We start from the raw sequence: 21182 nt of genomic DNA, 5'->3' as shown, positions 1-21182 counted from the left end.
CTAATTATATGGGCTTCACAATTTATCGCTATATAGGGTTAATATTTTCAAAAGGAAAAGTAGAATTTCTTCCTGAATATACCATAGACACCACCTTAGGAATGGTGCCATTATTGTCTATCATGTCTTGGGGAGCCATCAAAGGTGTCTTGTGCAAGGTACAGTGGACATACGTTATTTTCTTAAAATATAAAAGTGAAAAAGTAAAAAAAAATAGCTATACTTGTAGGATTTTTGAACTTGGGTACATATTAAATTGCTTTTTTGTGCTCCATTAAATACAATATGATGGTCAGGAATTTTCAGCTCCAGTGCATTAACCCTTTTGGGTTACTTAGGTTGCTCTATCAATGCAATATTATAATAATTGTAAGAATATTACAAGATGAAGCTTGAGAAAACTTGTTTCATAATCAAAGAAATTAGCTATAATTGATCTGTAATATTATAAAAATGTTTTCAGACTAACAGAACATCAAAAAAATTTTAGTTTTACATAATTTTCAACATAAATGCCTCTTTTAGTCAGTTTCATTGCCAGGAAATATAACTTTTAAGTAATTCTGACTAAGTATAAATATGGTAATTTAATTCAATAAAACTTTCATAAATTACTTGAGAAATCTATGTTAACTATAGAAGAATTCTCCCATCTTTGTCTACCAATACTAGTTTAAGAAGAAAAAACAAATACGATATAATTCTGTAAGGAATGTTTTCTGTGACATTCTTTTCTTTTTGTACCTATCAATCCTTCCATTGAGGTCATGGAAAACATATATAGAGAGAGAAATGAAAACTATAGACTTAAATTAATATGCATTACATGCATTTGAGAGCTTTAATTCACTATAATGTTCACTCCTTTCTTGACATTCCTGATACTGTTTCATGGCAAGAGTTAGCTTATCAGTGAGAAAATCTAGGAGTCTGTGTCCTTAACACCCTCTTTACATACAGTAATGTGATTCTCTTTCCTTTGTCTTTCTTTAAAAGATACCAGCACATAACTTAGATGGCGCCATGCAAGTGGTCTAGTTTGAAACAAATGTAAATATTGTCCCTCTGTTTATCCATGAACTTACCTTTCTAATATACTTGTGGACTATAACACAGCCTTACTGCCCATCCTGATTCTATCCTCAGAAAGATTATTGACATAATTACTCATTATAATGCAAGAGTGTAACAGCAAACCAAGAAACCAGGTTTTGCACTTTACATCGCTTTAGAAACGCTTACGTGTGACTTTCTTTACAAATTTAAATCTGTTCACATTTTGGGAAAAATATATCCCCATGGCTCCTGAAGAGAGCTGAAACTGCAAAAATTGGAAAAACGTGTATCATCTGATGACAAAGACGGCTGCCCCAAATATTCTTGTAGGCTTAATAAAGTTTTCACTAGTTTTGCCGTCTACCTTATGTCACTGGTACTTGCAATAAACCTGCAAATACCAGACCAGAAGCATCGAGGTTCCCAGAGTGTGGCATGAGTACTACTGTCATTATATGAGATGATTTTAGGGGGTACACCAATTAACATTTAGTATTTTAAAGTGTTAGAAGAAATACACCTAGCAAATCAAACTCATTACTTTACAGTTATTCTTTCTTGGGTCAAGTTTTCTTTTTACATAACTTTAAGCTTAAAAAGTGAGTGCATTTAAAGAAAATATTAGGTAAATACTATGTAGGGCTTCTGTTGTGATGGAGGCTGGGGAATCTGATGAGTGGAAAAGCGAGGGGGAAAGTTGGGGTCAGTTAATAGGGGTCTGGTTTTAGCTCTGTCACTAATTAGCCATGCTGCTTTAGCCAAGTCAGACCTCTTTGGACATCTATTCCTTATTTGGAAAGAGATGGTTGGGGGTCACTATTCTATGATGTTTTATTCTCTTTTCAAATGCCATTATAAGGAATTCTGGTCTCTGTAAAGCAACACTCAGCATTCTAAGTCTTAATACAAGATGTACTCAAACTAGTCAGGGAAATCAGCAGACTTGATAGGGAATTTTTTTTTTTTTTTTGAGGTTAAAACACTGTACTGGTAGATTAGACTAATCCTTTGAAAGATTAGACATAAATCTGAATTTACTTAGTAGCTTTACTTTTTTTTTTCCAGATGGGAAGGATTCCAAGTGCCTTTGGATTTTCTCATCAAGATGATAGTCAAACAGAGGAGAGTTTTATGTGCCATATTTCATGTTACTATATCCTTATCCAGGAGTAAGAAGCCTGGTTGTCCCTGATAGAATCAGATGAAGGATTTAAGTAAAGTCAGTCCTGAAAGAAAAATACGTTTCAGTTTCAAGGGGGGAAAAGACAGACAAACATTAGCTTAAAGTAAAGAGTTGTATTTTAAGAAACAGGAGGGGCCTGAAGCTTTTTAACTTAAAATAGCTGATTTGGTTGCTCGTTTTAATTTTTCACTCTGAAAACAGAAAATATGTTAACTAGCCACCCATCTTGGGGAGTAATAAAATGTGAACCCCAAATTAGCACTATGTATCTCTATAGAACAGTCTTGAATTAGTTCTTTTCCCAATGGTTGAAGGATATGAGCATCAAATAAAAATCTGATTGTGATTACTAAAAATGTAGAAAATCTTTCTTGAATTGGAGTTGCTGTCCCTTTTCCTAGAAGGTCCCAAGTTCACAGGGAAGACTGCCTTCTTGAAGGATACCTTACCTATCATTACTTCTGGCCTAAAAAGAAACTGAATTAACCAATTAGACTGCAAGATAAAAAAGAGGTTTCTATGATGATGATGAATTCTGTGAATATTTGAACTAAACACTTTGGAAATTATCAAATGTAGGACTAAAGTACTTCTGTTTTCTATTTGGAAATATGAATTACATCTATTTCACCCATTCAGCTCAACAAACAAAGGAACAAACACTGACAGAACCAATACAATCTAATTTTTTGTGGAAATATATCTGCTTGTAATGGTGCAAAAAAAATATATATATATAGCAAAGATGCCATGAGTGAAAATTTTCACCTATGATATCTAAAAGGGTATATTCATAGACCACACCTAAAGATGCAATATAGAAATATGGACACTGGCCCTCTGGAATATCAACAATATCATTATCTGTGGCAACTTCAAAGATCTCTTAGAAAATGTGGCTTCACAATTCCTAATTTTCCCAATTATCTTATTAAAAACATCTATAAACACACATTCTTGATCTGCGATAATAATTTGACCTTTGTCATCCTCAGTCACCGTGCATCTCTGGCCCGCTGGGGAAGACCAGGTGTGCTGGGGGGAGCTGCTCCTGACTGGACCGATCCCTGCTGACTCAGTCTCCTCCGAAGAATGGTGGCCAGCCTTTGTCTGGTCTCATTTACTGAAGATGCTCGACCCCTGGGAGGAGGATGGGGTTGGGGGACAGTGGGCAAACCTGAGCCGCTGAGCCTCTTGGACTGAGGCGAGGTTGGGGAAGTGGCGGGTTTTGACACTCTGTGCAGGCTGGGGATTTTGATTCCTTTTCCAGAGTTCAGTCTTGTAAGGCTCCTCTCTCCCTGATTACTGACCACTACAGCAGAGGAGGTTAGGCTGCCCTGGCTAAGGGAACACGGTGATAGAGGTGAACTTCCACTGAGTTTCCTGAACTCCAGGAGCTGTTCTCTGGCTTGACTCAAAGCCTCTGTCAGTTCAAAGCGTTCTTCGCACTCCCTCCTCACTGTTTCCTGAAGAAAAGTGTTCTGAAACGAGAAAAGAGGGGGGAATGCATCCCTAGCTTTAAACTGTACATATGGAGAGTTATTGGCAATGTAACTAGAGAATTGAATCAGAAATCAGAAGCCTTGTCTTTGACTGTCTTTTTTTTTTTTTTTAAGATTTTATTTATTTATTTGACAGAGAGAGATCACAAGTAGGCAGAGAGGCAGGCAGAGAGAGAGGGGGAAGCAGTCTCCCTGTGAGCAGAGAGCCTGATGCGGGACTCGATCCCAGAACCCTGAGATCATGACCTGAGCTGAAGGCAGAGGCTTAACCCACTGAGCCACCCAGGCGCCCCAGTCTTTGACTGTCTTTGTGGATACTCTGCCACATGGGACAGACAAGTCAAAAATGCGAATGATTTGTGAAGCAGGAAAGAACTTTAAGAGGACATCCGGTTCAACCCTTGCAGTTTGCAGAATAGGAAACAAGAGCCAGGACCACTCAGATGGGTAGTGGGGGGGCTGGGGCTGGAACCCAGAACTTCTGATGGCTACTTTAGTGGGGTTTCAGCTTGTTGGCAAGTGTGATGTGTAATAGCTAATATCTGTAGGGGCAAGTATGTTATTTTACAATGAAGGTAAATTGCAATATATAGGATAAAATTGCTTGAATTATAAGACTGAAAGAATTGAACATATCAGCCATGATATTTAAATAATAAAATCAGTTACTTTATACAAGGCTTTCTCAGTAGAACTTAAATATACTGATCATTTGCTATTTTGTAAGATATATATCAAAATAGGGGTTCCTGGGTGGCTCAGTGGGTTAAAGCCTCTGCCTTCGGCTCAAGTCATGATCCCAGGGTCCTGGGATTGAGCCCCATATTGGGCTCTCTGCTCAGCAGGGAGCCTGCTTCCTCCTCCTTCTCTGCCTGCCTCTCTGCCTACTTGTGATCTCTCTCTCTCTGTCAAATAAATAAATAAATAAAATCTTAAAAAAAAGATATATATCAAAATAAAGAACATCTTTTGCTTTTAATTCCATTCAGCAATCATTTGTCAAGTCACTAGAAACTGTAGTGGATATAATACTTGCTCTCAAGAAGTCTGCAGCCTCATGAGTTTGAGCAGAGCCTTTATTTTTTTATGTCTCTTAACAGAATTTGGAGCCAAGGGCAAAAGCTATGGAGTTGAAGATAAGGAATAACTTTTTAATAGCCAGAGCCATCCAGAGGATACTCTGAAAGGCTGACTCTCACATGACTGGGATATACTGGAGCAAATTCAAGCTTCAAATGTGTGATTAGACTAGAGATCACTAAGGCCTCTTCCAATTCTGTGACTATACGGTTTCAGTTAAAGAGCTACCCATCTTTCATCTATGGAATTCATCCAAATTACTTCAAGGCCCATGGTAAGAATTAAGTCTTGGACCTTTCTAACCTCCTGACGTTCATGTCTGTCTGATGTCAAAAAAGAGATTGTACAGTAAACAAGGTAGCTTCACCGTAGCTACTTCAAGGTAGCTCACAATTAAAATGATTGTGCTATAGGAGTCTTTGACTAAAGTGAATTTCTGTCAGGTTATTGTGTTTGTAAAACTATCCAAGGCATTCCCAACTCTGACTCTCAGCAGGAAGTATCTTCCTAAGGCTTTCCTGACTAATCTGTTGTCAGTGGAACTAAATAACAAAGTATCCAAGAAAGTAGTATCTTGTGTATTTGAGTTTCTTGTGATTATGATCAGAATTCTATTCAATTCCAAATTTGGTAATCAGCATTGAAGAATATGGCACAATTCCAGATTAACAGTTGCTCCATAATTTTCTCTAAAATCAGCAGCATGTCAGGGTCAAAGTCTCATCATTTACATATATTAGCAACACACATATGTGTCCTTATAATCACATATTTTTAAAAATCATGAGGGTTAAGTATTTGGTTCCAGTTAGGTTGGGGTTGTTGTTCCAATTAGGTTCTTTTGTTGTTGTTATCGTTGTTGTTGTTTTCTTGTTTTGGGTTTGTGTTTTTGTTTGTTTGTTTGTTTTTTGAGGAATTGGAGACCAAGGATGATGTTTGTGACCTTCTCTTCTGGTTTTCATTAACTCTACCTGAAATTCTTGTTGAAAAGGTAAGGGAGGGAGGGCTAGAGAAGATTAATCAGTTGCTACGTTAGGTGTCATCTCATTTCCTGCTCTCAACAACTATATTTGACAAGAAAAGACACAGAAGCCCCACTGCTTATGTGACTTGCTGAGAGTAACCCAGCTCTGAAGTGGCAGGGTCTTGCCTGCTTCCAGAGCCCTGCTCCCAGCTGCCCAGGCCTAAATGAATTGTCTAATTAGTTATATCAAGCAGGTACCATTTTGTTCTATGACACGGAAACAATTAAAAAAAAAGACATTTGGTTTTGCCCAAGTTTTCTAAACATAATCTAAACTTTATTTTAAAAGGCACAACTATCAATGTATTATTTTCTCTTTACTAGTGAGTTAGCTGGCAAAATGTGTTGAAGTGATTAGATATAAGAGGTTTCCAATATCTTTGTATAAAAAATCCCCTGATTAAGAAAGCTGTAAGAAAGACTTAAGTTTATTTGAATATGTAAAAGAGTGAATAGCAGTTAACTAATGAGGTCAACAAATTGGTGACATGAATAATAGGTCCACCAATATGGAAGGATAACGTGATGGGTGATGTTATGACAAGAGCTCTCATTAAAAGAAAAAGAAAATTCAATCCATTTACTAAAATTAAATTGAAGTCTGAAAGGAAGGGAGCAGTGTTCTATGGAAAACATCCATTAAGCAAGTCACTTAAAAGCTGTTTTAGGCAAGTGACACTCTACTGAAGGGGGAAATGAAAAGGTGGAGTGAACCCAAAGATGTCCCCATAGCAAGTCTAATGGGAGCAAAGTGCCCGCCAACTCCAGACTGAACTTTGGAAGGGCTGCTGACCATCTTGGTCTGGGGCCCACTGCTCTGGAACTCATCCTTCTTCAAGGCTATTAGCTTCCAGTACAAAGGACTATTTCTCTTTCTTCTATTATTTCCAAGCCAGGAGGACCTCTCAACTGAAAAAAGCCTGCAGTTAGAACTTCTATTTTTGTCTTTGCCACAAACGCTATGAAATCTCAGGTGAATCTCACAATATCTGCATATCCTCTGCTACCTCCTCTTTTTTGGGGGCGGGGTTGCTGAGAGAGAGGGATTCTTCAGAGAGAATCCTAAGCAGGCTCCAAAGCAGAGGCTGAAACAGGACTTGATCTTACAACTCTGGATATCATGGCCTGAGCTGAAATCAAGAGTCAGACACTTGACCAACTGAGCCACCCAGATTCCCCTGCTACCATCCTCTTTTAAAATTGATGTTACAACTCAGTTTTGTACAACAGGCAATTCAGATGTTATAATTTATTCAACTATGGAGTAACAAAATGGAAATAGAACACATCAAGTTGAGAGGATTGCTATTTCAGGGGTGGACTGTGTGTGACAGGGCATGAGAAGAGCACACGTGGATGGGGCCAATAAGTAAGTCAGTAAGGCACATTACTGGAAAATTCCATCATGTATGGAAAAGAACCATTCACTTGTGATTAGATTGCTTTCAGTGATTTAGGCAAGATGTCTCTTTTGGGGCTGTGTTTTTGAAGGTGTATTGTTACAGGGTTTTAATGTGTGTTTTCATTGAACAACATAAGGAAAATGTGTAAGACGGAAGTGCAGTAAGATTGAAAATCCTGGGCGAACTTGAGAATAATCCGGGAAGCCATAACATTATAAATGTTTCAGGTAAAATTATCTTTGGCCATATCTTAGCATGATAAAATGGTTTCAGTGGGTTGTAACTAAACTATAAGTCAAAATGAAAAGGGAGACACGAGCCAGGTGAAGAAGGGGCAGTGGGGTTTTCTAAGGCAAAGTAGACAGGGAGTGCAAACGCCTGGCAGTGCGACAGGGAGAGGCACATCTTGGGATGACACGTAGCTTAGTAGGACTTGGGTGCAGAACGCAGAAGGGGGAAGAGAGACCAGGACTGAGGCAGAGAAGAGTGAGCAGGGTCAGATTGAAGAGGACTTTAGTAACATGATAATACGAGAGTTTTACCTTAATTCTGAGGGCCATATGGAGTCATTGAAAGGTTCATTTCAAGCAGGGGGCTGGCATGGTCAAATTTGCATTAAGGAAAGATCCGTTTGCTAACATGGGAAAATGGCCCCAAGTGGGGCAAGATGGGAGGTAGGGAGGATAGGAGGCCATTATTTTCACAGAGGAGGTTCCTAAACCTTCTGCCCCCTGATTAGGGTGGCCTGGGCATGAAAGAACTACTGTTTCTGGGTCCTTAAGCTCTGTTGATGGTGCAGAGCACTAACTATAGATGGGTCTATAACATTTTCAGATGAAGGCCCTTTGAGGGGGTTTAAAATATGGCTTAATTGCACTCTCACTGGCTAAGTAAATGTCAAAAAGAAAATATAAATTAGCTTGCCATCTGTTTGAAATTTCTAATATTAAAAAATAGCCAATTTTTTAAATTTCCCCCCATTCTTTGCAATGTAAGTGTGGTTTATTTTTATGTTTGTTTTCATTTTTATCCTTAGCGACAGCTGGATTGCTTTCAATTCCAAAAATAGTGGAAGAAGCAAGAGAAGGCTTTGCTGGCTAACTTGATTACTCTGAAGGTGAGAGTCCCATTTGCGATGGCAATCAACTGAATCTGGCCACTGGGGGAACATGCCAGGAAAGCAAGTCCTCAGTGAAGAATGAGCACAGATGGGTGTCTTTCTTTGTGCTTTATACCCAGTGAGTTCTGAACCAGTCATGGAACGATCAGATTATAGTTTTCATCTACCCAGACTAGATATGTCGAGGGTGAGTGGATGGCTGAACAACTCGGGGCTGGGGAAGGGAGGGAACCCTGGGGGAAGCGGAGACAAAGGGAAACTGTGGGAAAAGTGTAATCAGAACGATGAGTAGGAGCTAGGTTTCCATTTAAGGCTTCTGGTGAACTAATCTGATCAGTCCAAAACATTGCAGAAAAACAGTGAAAATGGCCCTTTGGTAAGACAGGAATGAGAATCTGAATATAGTTCCAGGAAATAAGTAAGATAGATGGATGTTAGTCCAGTTGTTCTAAAATTGCACTCCTGGGATGCCTGGGTGGCTCAGTTGGTTAAACGGCTGCCTTCAGCTCAGGTCATGATCCCAGAGTCCTGGGATCGAGTCCCACATCGGGCTCCTTGCTCGCCAGGGAGCCTGCTTCTCCCTCTGTCTCTGCCTGCCACTCTATCTGCTTGTGCTCACTCTCGCTCTCTCTCTCTCTCTCTGACAAATAAATAAATAAAATCTTTAAAAATAAATAAATAAATAAAATAAAATTGCACTCCTATACTTACAAACATAATGGGCACTGCGAAATCACTACCACTAATACACCAAAACAGAAGTAGAAACAGGGAAATAATCCCTTGGACTAACATGCTTCAAGAGCAGATTTTCTGAAGGGAGAGAAAGAGCCCATGAAGGCACAGAGTTCAGGATTCATTGTTCTAAGTCAATAATCTACTAGGAATTTAATTGATATTAATTCAGTACAATAGAAACATTTTTTTTTTCTCATTCTGTCAATTTTCTGGCATCTATACTTTGCATCAGGACAAAGAGTCTCCGATGTGTAAAAGGCAGTCTTGTTTAGCTCTCCCTCTCAAATGCTGAAGCTTCTCAGTCTGACCACCACACTCCTGTCTGTCCCATGCCCCACCATTAAGGTTCTCAGGCTGTCACCCATCCTCCCTGCCAACTGACCATAGGAATAGCCCCTGACTCCTAAAAGCTTCCCCAATTCTCCCCCTGCTCCCTGGGGAGCCAGAGGTTAGAGAAGAGATTCAGATGTTCTAATTGTATTTGGTCCCAAAGTTGAGAACTACTCATTGGTTGATATACTAACTAGTACTTTGTTTTCTCATAAATGGGATTACCAGAGAAATGTGTACCATTTTATCTAAATCAATTGAATATATGTAAATATAGAATATGCACATCCCAAAACTAAGCAAATACCTCTCACAAAAAAAAAGCTATCTGTGTTTGCAAACAACATGTATTCCTCAAATTTAATCTTGAGTTTACATAGATCCATTGTTGCCAGATTAGTAAACTTTCCTAAATAAATGAGTTTTCCTTTTTAATAGATATTCTCTCAAAAAATATTTGAAAAACCCCCCAAATTTTAAAGTCATCCATGATCCTCAAATTTTTGAAAAATATAAGAAGTGAAACCCTGCCATCTCTTCCTACCCTCCAGAAAGTAATCACTGTAGATAGTGTGGGGAAAATTCTTCCTTCACTTTCTCCTATCACCTCTCTGTGTCTGTAACCCTACAGAGCAACCTCATGCACTCTCCTTTTTTGTTTTCTAAACAAAATCATATCCAAGATGCCAAGAGATGATTAGGTGAATGAACAAAACCAACAAAAATAGCTATTGTCAAGAAAGCAAGTACACACCTACAATCCATTAGCCAAAATTTTGACATCCACCAACCTCTAAGAAGAAAAATTTGTGTAACTCACAATATTTGGTAACAAAATCTAATCTAAATCTAACAAAATCACTCAGTGGTGCTATTCCTATGCTTCAGCGCAGAAATAATTGATGTCATTGCGTGAGAGGGTCCGCCCTAGATCTCTGGGGGCATAGGTAATTTACTAATTTTCTAAAATATGAAATAATTTGAATTTCAAAACCTATCTGAAACCAACATTTGTATAAGGGATTGTGGCCCCATAGAAGTTGCGTGCTCCCTTCTTTAAATTCTTTTTCTCCTTAGAGTCCTTGCTGGTATTTTCCAGCTTTCCTCCTCATTAGATATTCCTTCTCTGATGCCATTGTTGGATTCTCCTCCTTGAAGTCTCTAAAAGTTGGAGTGCCTGTTCTCAACTCTCTATTATCTCAATTTCCTGGGATCTCATTCAGTACCAAGACTTAAGTATCAGCTACATGTGGTTGTCTCAAAATCAGTCTCTAGTCAGCCTTCCCATGAACATACTGACCATTTAATACCTCCATCTGGATATCTAATAGACACATTAACATTATTTTGTGCCAAATCAAATTCTTGATATTCCTGCCCAGTTGCATTCCTTTCCTAATGTTTCCCATCTCGGTAAATGGTACTTTCACTCACTTCGTTGCTGACATTCCAAACTTTGGCATCCTCGATTCCTTTTCTGCTTTCACATCATCCAACCCATCAGCAATTTCTGTTGCCTCTACCTTGAAAATATATCCTGAATCTGGCCACTTCTCACCCTTTTCATCACTATGACCATACATGCATTTCTAGACCTTTTCAAGAGCTTTGTAATTGGTGCTTCTGTTTTCATTTTTGCCTCTCTTCGACCTATTTTCTCCACAGCAGAGTTATCCTCTAGAAATAAATCAGATCATGTCACTGCCTTGTTCCTAATCTCCAGGTGGCTTTCCATCACACTAAGAGAACAATCCAAAGTCCTTGTTGCAAGTCCATAGACTCCACATGAATTAGTCCCTCCAACCTTGCTTTCTACCACTGTCCTCCTTGCTCACTAAGCTTAAGCAATGCTTACTGACTTCCCTGTGGTTTCTCCAAAGTTCCCAAGATGTTCTTGGTTGCAGGGCCTTTACACTTCACATTTCCTTTGCCTGGAATATTCCTGTCCTCACTTTAGGTCTGCTTGAATATTATCTCTTCAGACAGTCCTCTGACCACAGGACCTCTCTTTCAGAAAGTATCCTTTTGCTCTATTTTTCTTCTTAGCATCTATTTTTTATTTTCTAAAAATTTTATTATTTATTTTGAGAGAGAAAAAGAGACTGAGAAAGAGAGAAGGCATGTACTTGAGTTGGGAGAGGCGCAGAGGGGGAAGGACAGTGAAAGGGAAAGAATCCCAAGCAGACTGCGGTGAACTCAGAGTCAGAAGAGGGACTCAATTCCATGACCCTGAGATCATGACCTGAGCAGAAACAAGAGTAAGATGCTTAACTACCCAAGCCCAGGTGCCCCAGCATCTATTTTTTAAAAACCTTGCTACATGTTCTAAAACACTGTCTTTTATCCTATTCTCTGCCACTTTTTCTATTAGGTCTTTTTTATGTTACTCTTTTCCATTGTTTTAAATTATTTTTTTAAATTAAAATAATATCTAACACATATTTAAAAATTAAAATAGTACTACAGTATAATGAAAAAAAGCACTCCTTCATACTTCCAAGTCCTACGTCCCAGAAACAGCTTTTTTCAGGTTTTTAAGCGGTTTCCTGTGATATTTATTTCCATATTCCTAAATAATAACATTATGGTTATCTCATGATTTTTCAGTTTTGAAGTCATTATCTACCAGCTTCATAGAATGGAAAATGAAGATTTAGCTTCCTATTCTAATTCTTAGTAGATATTTCACGGTCACCCCCAAAGATGTTTCTCTTTTCCTGGGAGAAATTTCTATCTCAATTTTATTGGAAAATCATCCCAACCTCCATGATGATTTTTTAATCAAATCTATATTTTACTTCATATGATTATAATATATAAATATTATGTATACCTGAGCTATGCAGTGTACTACGGTTACATTTTCCTTCTTGTATGGCTTCCTTCCAAAGTTAATTATTGTACCACTGTTTATCTGCTTAGGGCTCTAGGTGTTGATTACTAATTTTTTGTCAAACCCACTTATAGAAATGTAAATATTTTCAACATGTTCAAATTCTCCAGGTAATCCAGCAGCTTCTCTTTGTTTTTGGAAACATACTTCTAAAAATCCTCTGTTCTTCTGACGAACCCAGCCTGGTTGTTCTCTAAGTCTGGTGCCCTGCTGTAATTCTTGGATTTCTCCCTACTATCGTCCTAGGGATTCTCTCCATTTCTCTCCTATGTTGGAACTCTTACTTCCTGATTCCTGTATCTTCTCCTTTCTTATTTTGTTCCATCATTGTGGTGTCATATATCATCTGATAACTTCCCAAGAAAGGCTGCAAAGGGAAGTACCATTTTTGAGAACTCTAATATCTGAGAATATCCTTATTTGACACTTGCTTGATTGATTTGGCAGGCTATAGAATTCTAGGTTGAAAATAGTTTTTCTTCAGAATGTGGAAGCCACTGTCTTCTGGTTTCTACTGCTATTGTTAAGAATGCTGAGGCTATGTTGATTCTTGATCCTTTTTAAGTGACACCCCTCCCCCCACCCTCCCCAACCCCCAGCCCAGAAACTTTCTAAGTACTCATGTTTATCCTTAAGTATTGCTATATCATGATGAAGTGCTTTATGTGGTTGCCTTACCATCCATTATAGAAATGTATATCCTTCAGTATGTGGAAATGATCTTTTCTTTTTTTTAATTTATTTGATAGACAAGTAGGCAGAGAGGTATGCAGAGAGAGAAAGGAAGGGAAGCAGGCTCCCCGCCGAGCAGAGAGCCCGATGCAGGACTTGATCCCAGAACCCTGGGATCATGACCTGAGCCGAAGGCAGAGGCTTTAACCCACTGAGCCACCCAGGCGCCCCGGAAATGATCTTGATTAGTTTCTGGATAACTTTCTTTTACATTCTCTGTTCTCTCTTTCCAAATCTCTTCTAATTCTCTTTTCTTTTCTCCATTTCTGCTTTTTTCTTCTACTTTTTTTTTTACCTTTTATTTTTATTTTTTTATTTTTGTTAATAAATAATGTATTATTTGCCCCAGGGGTACAGGTCTGTAAATCATCAGGCTTAAACATTTCAGAGCGCTCACCATAGCACATACTCTCCCCAGTGTCCATAACCCAGTCACCCTATCCCTACCTCCCCACTGCCAAGCAACCCTCAGTTTGTGAGTCTCTTATGGTTTGTCTCCCGATCCCATCTTATTTCATTTTTTCCCGATCCCATCTTATTTCATTTTTTCCTTTTCTACCACCCCATAGCCTCCCGCCCTGCCTTTCAAATTCCTCGTGTCAGAGAGATCATATAATTGTCTTTCTCTGATTGACTTATTTCGCTCAGCATAATACCCTTTAGTTCCATCCACATTGTTGCAAATGGCAAGATTTCATTTCTTTTGATGGCTGCATTATATATATATATGTGTGTGTGTGTGTGTGTGTGTGTACATATACATATACATACACACACACACATATATATATATACACCACATCCTCTTTATACATTCTTCTGTTGATGGACACCTAGGTTCTTTCCATAGACTGGCTATTGTGGACATTATTGCTATAAAACTTCAGGTGCACGTGCCCCTTCGGATCACTACATTTGTATCTTTAGGGTAAATACCCAGTAGTGCAATTGCTGGCTCGTAGGGTAGCTCTATTTTCAACTTTATGAGGAACCTCCATGCTGTTTTCCAGAGTGGTTGCACCAGCTTGCATTCCTACCAACAGTGTAGGAGGGTTCCCCTTTCTCCACATCCTCGCTTTCTTCTACTTTCTGGAAAATTTATTCATCGTTATCATCTAACCCAAGTATTGATTTTTTTACTTCAGCTCTTATATCTTAATAGTTACTCTTACTCTTTACTCATAGCCTCCTCCTCATGTTCTAAGGATGCAATATTTTTTCTTTTCTCTCTGAGGATATTAATTATGCTCTTTTTGAAGCTCACATTTTCTCCCTGCATTATTTTGTATCTTTTTCTTCTGAGTTCTTTTTTAATTATCTGTTTGATCTTTGTTTCTGTCTCAGATTAGAGGTATTTCTAAAACTTTTGGTGGTCTTTTGGCTGTTCATGTTTTTAAAAATGAGTCTCCAAAGTGTTATTGGAAGCTACATGAGAGTTTATGTGGGGGCTTATTGATTTGCTATACTTCTTAGTGGGTAGATAAGACATGATTATCGTCATTGCACTGGGAGACCCCAATTATCAGGATCCATAGGTCTTGTCTTGTCTTGTCTTTTGAGCCATCTCATTTCTCCAGAGAGGGCACTTCCAATTTCCTAGCTGTTGATATATAAACCCAGTTGTCTGTGTTCTGGTAAGTAAATGGGTAAAGTGGAAGAGGAGGTCTTACTCTTCAAGATAAAGACTTTCATTCCAGCCTTCTCCCACATTCTGCTGTTCTGTAACCTCAGGTCCAAAGCCTCTCACATTCAGTTTTTCTAGAATGTAAATCTTTGGTATCCTGCCAGAATGGTGAGTGAGGGTTGCTTAGGGGTTAGGGAGGGCATATGAGGATCTATCTGTTCCTTTTACATTCATACAATCCCATTTTCAGATCCACTCTTCTCTCTTTCAGAAGGTTCTGGTATCTCCAATTCCTGAGCCTTTCCAGGGCTGTGTCACATAATCCTTTTAGGGGTTCACCCCAATCCCCACAGGCATTAGGTTTTAACATCCTACAGTCTACTAATTACTTCTGAATTATTTTCCAAAATTTGGTCAATATCTCTTTCATCTGATGTCAACTCCTTCTTCTCCTGTTCTCTTTTCCTTATGGATGTATTCACACTGTCATTTTAGTGCTGTTTTGAGATGAAGCATAGATAAACATATGTATTCAATTCTCCAAGTTTAATCAAGAACATTCCTTTTTATCTTTGAATGTCTTTGAGTTTCATTAGATGATTAGAGAAATTGATAGCTTTTAAAACTTTTGGACTTACCACATTCTTCCTCTGGATTACAACAAGACACCTGACAGTGGAGTGGGGCGGGGCCACACTATCTTGACAGGACTCATATAAAGCTAGTAGGAAGGAAAACTGGCAGCAAGAAGCATGTGATCTATTTTAACCTGGTTTTAAATGATGATGTTCTGTTCTTTAACATACTAAGTTTCTTTTCTGACTTCTTTCTTCCTTAAAAAAATATTTCAGGGATGCCTGGGTGGCTCAGTTAGTTAAGCCTCTGCCTCCAGCTCAGGTTATGATCCCAGGGTCCTAGGATGGAGCCCTGGATCTGGCTCCCTGCTCAGCGGGGAGCCTACTTGTTCCTCTCCCTCTGCTGCTTCCCCTGCTTGTGTTCTCTCTGTTAAATAAATAAATAACATCTTAAAAAAATTATTTCAATTTTTTTTAAATGTGTCTTCTCCCTATGAAAAATTTTCATGGGCCCTCTTTTCTCATTCACATTTCCCATTCAGTTTTACGTTCCATTTTTTCCTCTTATTCACCTGCACCTCTCATTGCTTCACCTTCTTGACCCCCGCTGTCTCTGTGGACACTCTCCAATAATTCATGCAGGGATGCCCATTTGCCCTTCAGAGGCTCTGGCTTTCCTCCTATCCTTGAGAACATTCTTCAAACAATTAAAAGCAAAGTCCACCCATTGTCTGACCCCTTGAAGAGAATAGGGCTTTCCTGTCCTTAATTAGCTTCCTTATTAGACCATTAATTTATCTTCATTCTAATGAGAATTTGCTCTTCACTTAAATGTTTATTTCTCTAGAATCTGAGAAATTTCAAGTGTGTGGAATGTATGCTCAAAATAATAGTGTTTTTCGCTTTACATACTACCACCTCTATTCTTTCTGGCTCATAAATCCTATCACTTTTATTGTCTCATTTCCTCTTTTTTATAAGAATATTCTGGACTTTGGCATGCTTAACCAGAGAACCAGCCTTAGTTATTTACTCTTACAGTTCAATGGTAATTATTTAACTTCTAATGGAAAATCTATCTACCTTCCTTCCTCCCACCCTAGCTAAAGGAAGTCTGTTCCCAGGATTGTCCTTAGGTAATTTTACTTTTAGAATGATCCCTTTCTAGGGGTGCCTGGGTGGCTCAGTGGGTTGAAGCCTCTGCCTTTGGCTCAGGTCATGATCCCAGGGTCCTGAGATCGAGCCCCACATCAGGTTCTCTGCTCTGCAGGAAGCCTGCTTCCTCCTCTCTCTCTGCCTGCCTCTCTGCCTACTTGTGATCTCTCTCTGTCAAATGAATAAATAAAACCTTAAAAAAAAAAAAAGAATGATCCCTTTCTATTCCCCAGTAATGATCAATGATTGTTTATGGGCCAAACCAGTGTCTTGTATATTTCAAAACTGTGCATTAAAAACGCAAACAAACAAACTCCATCTCTAAGGGGCTTTCTTTTACAACTAATGACCAGGAAGGGCTTCACATCTAGCTCCCTTTGTCTGAAAAAGAAATTCACTCTTCACTTTTAATCTAGCTTCTCTTGCCAAAGTTACCTCTAGTGGCTCTGAAATTGGCAGCCTCCAGAATGGCCCCCAGTTATCCCCACCCTCTTGCTTATTCACCCCCTTGTGCAATTTACCTTGAATGCAGGCTGGACTTAACTGACTCATTTCTAATGAACAGAATTTAGCAGAAGCACTGGGATGTCACTTCTGAAATTAGGTTAAAGACTGTGACACCTCTCTTGCACTCTCAGTCTTGCCAGCTTGCTTGCTCTGAGGGAAGCCAGCTCCATGTGTAAGTTGTTCTATGGAGAAGGTCCTTATTGCGAGGAACTGAGGTAGTCCTCTGACCAATAGCCAACAAGGCGCTAAAGCTTTCAGCCCAACAGCCATAATAAAATGTATCCTGCTAACAACCACAAAGTGAGCATGGGAACAAATCCTCCTCTAGTTCAGCCTTCAGACAAAATTGTACCCCTGATCCCCTGACACCTACTTCATGAGAGGTTTTAAGCCAGAGGTACCCAGCTAAGCCACATTCAGATCCTGACTACAGAAACTATGCGATAGTAAGTGTTTGTTATTTGAAACTACTGAATTTGAGAATAATTTATTGTGCAGCAAGGGATAACAAATACAGATCCTTAAGGCCAATTTTTAACACTTCAGTCTGTGCTTTTTATATGTTAAGTCTTTGTTTAGGTCATTCTTTCCTCTGGATTCAATTTTTAAATTTTTTTTTTTTAAGGAGGGAGTAGGGGAGAGGCAGAGGGAGAGAGAGGATCTTAAGCAAGCACATACAGCAGTGCAGGGCCTGATGTGGGGCTCGATCTCATGACCCTGAGATCATGACCTGAGTCAAAATCAAGAGTCAGATGCTTAACCAACTGAGCCACCTAGGTGCCCCTGGATGTCAATTTAATTACTCATATAAGATTGTCTTTAAATTTTTCTTCGAAAGCATGAAATGGCAGTTGTCAGTCTTGTTCATAATTGCAGAGATAGGGCCTAGCACAGTGCCTGGTGCCTACACAGAGGCTCAGTATATACTTTCTGGATTCAGCCCTTCTATTTCTTCTGCTTGTCCTAGTTTATAGGCTACTCCTTACTTTCCATATTGACATTTTTTTGGTGATTTAAGAGTTAGAAAACCTGCTGGTCTAATTGCCTTGACCTTTCTTTCCCTTAACCTGCCGTTCCTTCTCTAGAGCTTCACTACCCACATCGCCTCTCTCCTTAGGGTTTCTTCAGTGGAACTGAGTCCATGTGTGCTCTCCCCTCCCCCTCCTGCCTGCCTGTGAAGCAGCTCCTTTTATCAGGGAGGCTGTGCTGTTGTGTGTCAGCAATAAGACTCTCAGATGACCCCCTAAACATCTGGAGAGGTAAGTAGTATGCTTAGTGTTATTTTAAAATGAAGGAAGGAAGGAAAGGAGGATGGAAGGAAGGAAGGAAGGGAGAGAGGGAGGGAGGGAGGGAGGGAGGGAGGGAGGGAGGAAGGAAGGAAGGAAGGAAATGAAATGAAATGAAATGAAACGAAACGAAACGAAACGAATCCTGGAGATGCTGAGTGCTAAGCCTGAGGGTCACTTTGAAATTTAGAAGCAGAATCACTAGAATTCAGGTTTCCTGAAATAGGAAACATTGTATCATGGAAATTCAAATATGAATCTTGGCTCCTTTATGCTGTGTGACCTAAACTGCTTAGCAGTTCTGAAATAAGACTTTTTTAGGAAAAAAACTCAAATCAAAATAAGTCTATTCTAGTTTAAATAAAAACACTGCTGAAATAATCGTGCATACATAAGAAAGAAGACCAACACATGTAAATTACCTTATAGTTTAGGTTGACAGAAAGATAAAGCCCAAAGAGAAATTACTTTTAAAATATATTGTCCCAGGGTTCCCAGGTGGCTCAGCCAGTTATGTGTTTGCCTTTGGCTCAGGTCATGATCTCAGGGTCCTGGGATAGAGCCCCACATCTGGGCTCTCTGCTCAGCAGGGAGTCTGCCCATCCCTCTGCCCCTCCCTTCCCCCCACCCCCCTCTCACACTCTCTCTCTCCCCCAAATAAATAAATAAATATCTTAAAAAACAAAATAAAATATATTGTCCAAATTATTTTCTGAACTTAAGCAGCAGGTGCTCTAAAAGTTTCTTTAGCAAAGATTTAATGTCCAAACAAATAAGACATACATATACAAAGATTTCTAGTCTCCGAAGTTTCAAATGGTCATTTACAACAGAGTAGAACTGGGTGCCAGGAAACCACAGAGATCATGTAGTCCAGTGAATTCATTTTACAGAAAAGGAAATGAGGTGCAGAGAGGTTAAGTGACTGCCTAGATAAGAACACAACCAGGATGTAATTCCAAGTCCCTGACTCATAGTCCCCAACTCTTTGAGTGACACCAAGCTGCCTTTCATGTTTCTGTCTGCTTGTCTAGTTTTGGGAAAGAATGTGTGCTCTTTCATTTTTGGCGATGCCACCGTCCTCTGCTCCCTACCTGTTCCTGGGACTCGTTAAACTGCTGTATCAGTTGTGTTTGTGCCAGCATTACTCTTTCTAGCTCATCTGACTTTTGCTGCATTTCCTTCCTCAAGTCCTCCGAAACAGAATCATTACTAGCAATTTCCTTCTTCAAGCGGGATTCAAATTCTGCAACCATATTTTTCAGGTTTTTGATTTCTTTCTCCTTTGACTCAGAATCTTCAGTGTAGCGGATACAAGATTCACGGAGTTTTTCTTCAAGGGTGGCCACTTCCAGCCTTAGCTCTCTGGTAGCACCTGTGATTAAGTCTGATATCTGTAAGATAATATCATCTATTAGGTTGTAGGCAATATCTCTATGTAACCACAGTTCTTAAGGTTCTAAGAGGTTTATTCTAAATAATCAGTGTATTTGTCTGATCAAATGAAAATAAATCCTATGACATTATGTAGGCCTCCAAGATTTTCTTTTTTAAAAGTTAAGACTAAAATGTATTTTTATCACTTTAAATGGAATTGCATATTAATCACTTGGGCATCCTAGGAAATATATAAATCTGTGTCTGGATTGAGCTACCAAGTACAGCTCAAGTCTTGATCCAGGTCTGGATTCAGTATGGGGTGGCTTTGGGACCTAGAAATGCCTGATGTTTGGGGATGCATGTAGTGAGCACCACAGTTAAATTCTACTCATACCATAACAATAAAGTTTTCATTTGATACATTTTTTTCTTATAAAAAAATGACTGGAGGAACCCCAGACACTACACCTTCTAGAGCAGCATGGCCCAGTAGAACTTTCTGTGATGATAGAGATATTCTGTGATGTCCAATATGGTAGCCACTAGCCAAAGGTGCCTAATGACAGTACTGTGTAAATATATGTTTAACAACTGATTCACATACACACAAAAGCCAGATTTGTCTAGTCTCCACGGTATAAATATTCTCACCACGGCCAATTCCAAGGTGACATCACCAATTGCTGAGTTGGGAAGAGAGACACTCAATAGGCTTTGGTTTGCCAGTACTAACGGGTGAGCATTTAAAATGTGGCTAATGTGACTGAGGAACCAAATTTTAAATTTTGTTTAATTTTAATTAATTGAAATTATAGTTGCCACTCATGGCTAACATATTAGACTGGGCAATTCTAGAGACTACCAGAACAGTTTGAAAATATACTGTCTCTGTAGGTGGTACCTCTAGATAAAGAGATGAGAGAAGATGAACAGCTTTTCCTGAGAGTCATGGGAGCTTTAGAAGGGAAAAGGCTGCTTGTTTTCTTTCTCCTTAAAAAACAAAACAAAGAACAGAAAACAAACCAGGAAGAGCAAAGCTGCTTCTGATGAAATATATCCTTATTATTTATGCTATGGATATCATCATATTATAAATATTAGTACAACCAGAAACCAATCCATGAAGAATCTGGAAAACATTCAGAGAACAAAGTTTCAAGGATTTTGTGAACTAGTACTTAAGCATTATGTATCCAAAATCTGTTTCAAATGTTAAATTTACATTAAGAGAAACTTCTGTAAGAAATCTATTCACACTAACTTAAAAATTAAATTAATATTCCATTATATTCAATTTATCCAGGAAGGAAGAGGATCATTGCTAGGTCCGAGCAGTAGTTTCCATCATTAAGAGGAGAGTTGACACTGAACTAGATCAGGTTATCCTCAGGAGTGAAGACTCACAGAGCCACAAATGTGTTTTGATCTCTTCAAAAAGGGAGTCAGCTTTTAAAAATCAAGAGAATTTACTTACAAAATCTGGGTTTATGACTTCTTTTGAAAAACCATAACCCTTGGCAAACCCTGCCTTAAGAGGCCTCTTCTTGGAGAAAACTAGTCTAGAAGAGGTAGAAATTTGGGTGAGCTGAGACTT

General features: G+C 39.0%; 1 protein-coding gene across 6 annotated transcripts in view; it reads right to left on the bottom strand.

The window, feature by feature from the left end:
* Positions 1–2612: 2612 nt before the first annotated feature.
* The window catches only part of LEKR1 (leucine, glutamate and lysine rich 1), a 197134-nt gene continuing 178564 nt past the window's right edge, over positions 2613–21182 (bottom strand). For all 6 annotated transcript variants that reach the window (XM_047728734.1, XM_047728752.1, XM_047728744.1 and 3 more), the window contains 2 exons: positions 19303–19602; positions 2613–3720 (listed from right to left, as the gene is read on the bottom strand). In XM_047728734.1, coding sequence (XP_047584690.1) covers positions 3235–3720; positions 19303–19602 — 786 coding nt within the window. In that variant the 3' untranslated portion in view covers positions 2613–3234. The remainder of the gene's footprint in view (positions 3721–19302; positions 19603–21182) is intronic.

Source organism: Lutra lutra, chromosome 1 (genome assembly GCF_902655055.1).
Source record: "Lutra lutra chromosome 1, mLutLut1.2, whole genome shotgun sequence".
NCBI classification, from domain to species: domain Eukaryota; kingdom Metazoa; phylum Chordata; class Mammalia; order Carnivora; family Mustelidae; genus Lutra; species Lutra lutra.
Note: the sequence above shows the minus strand (reverse complement) of the source record. Positions and strands in the feature narration are given on the sequence as shown.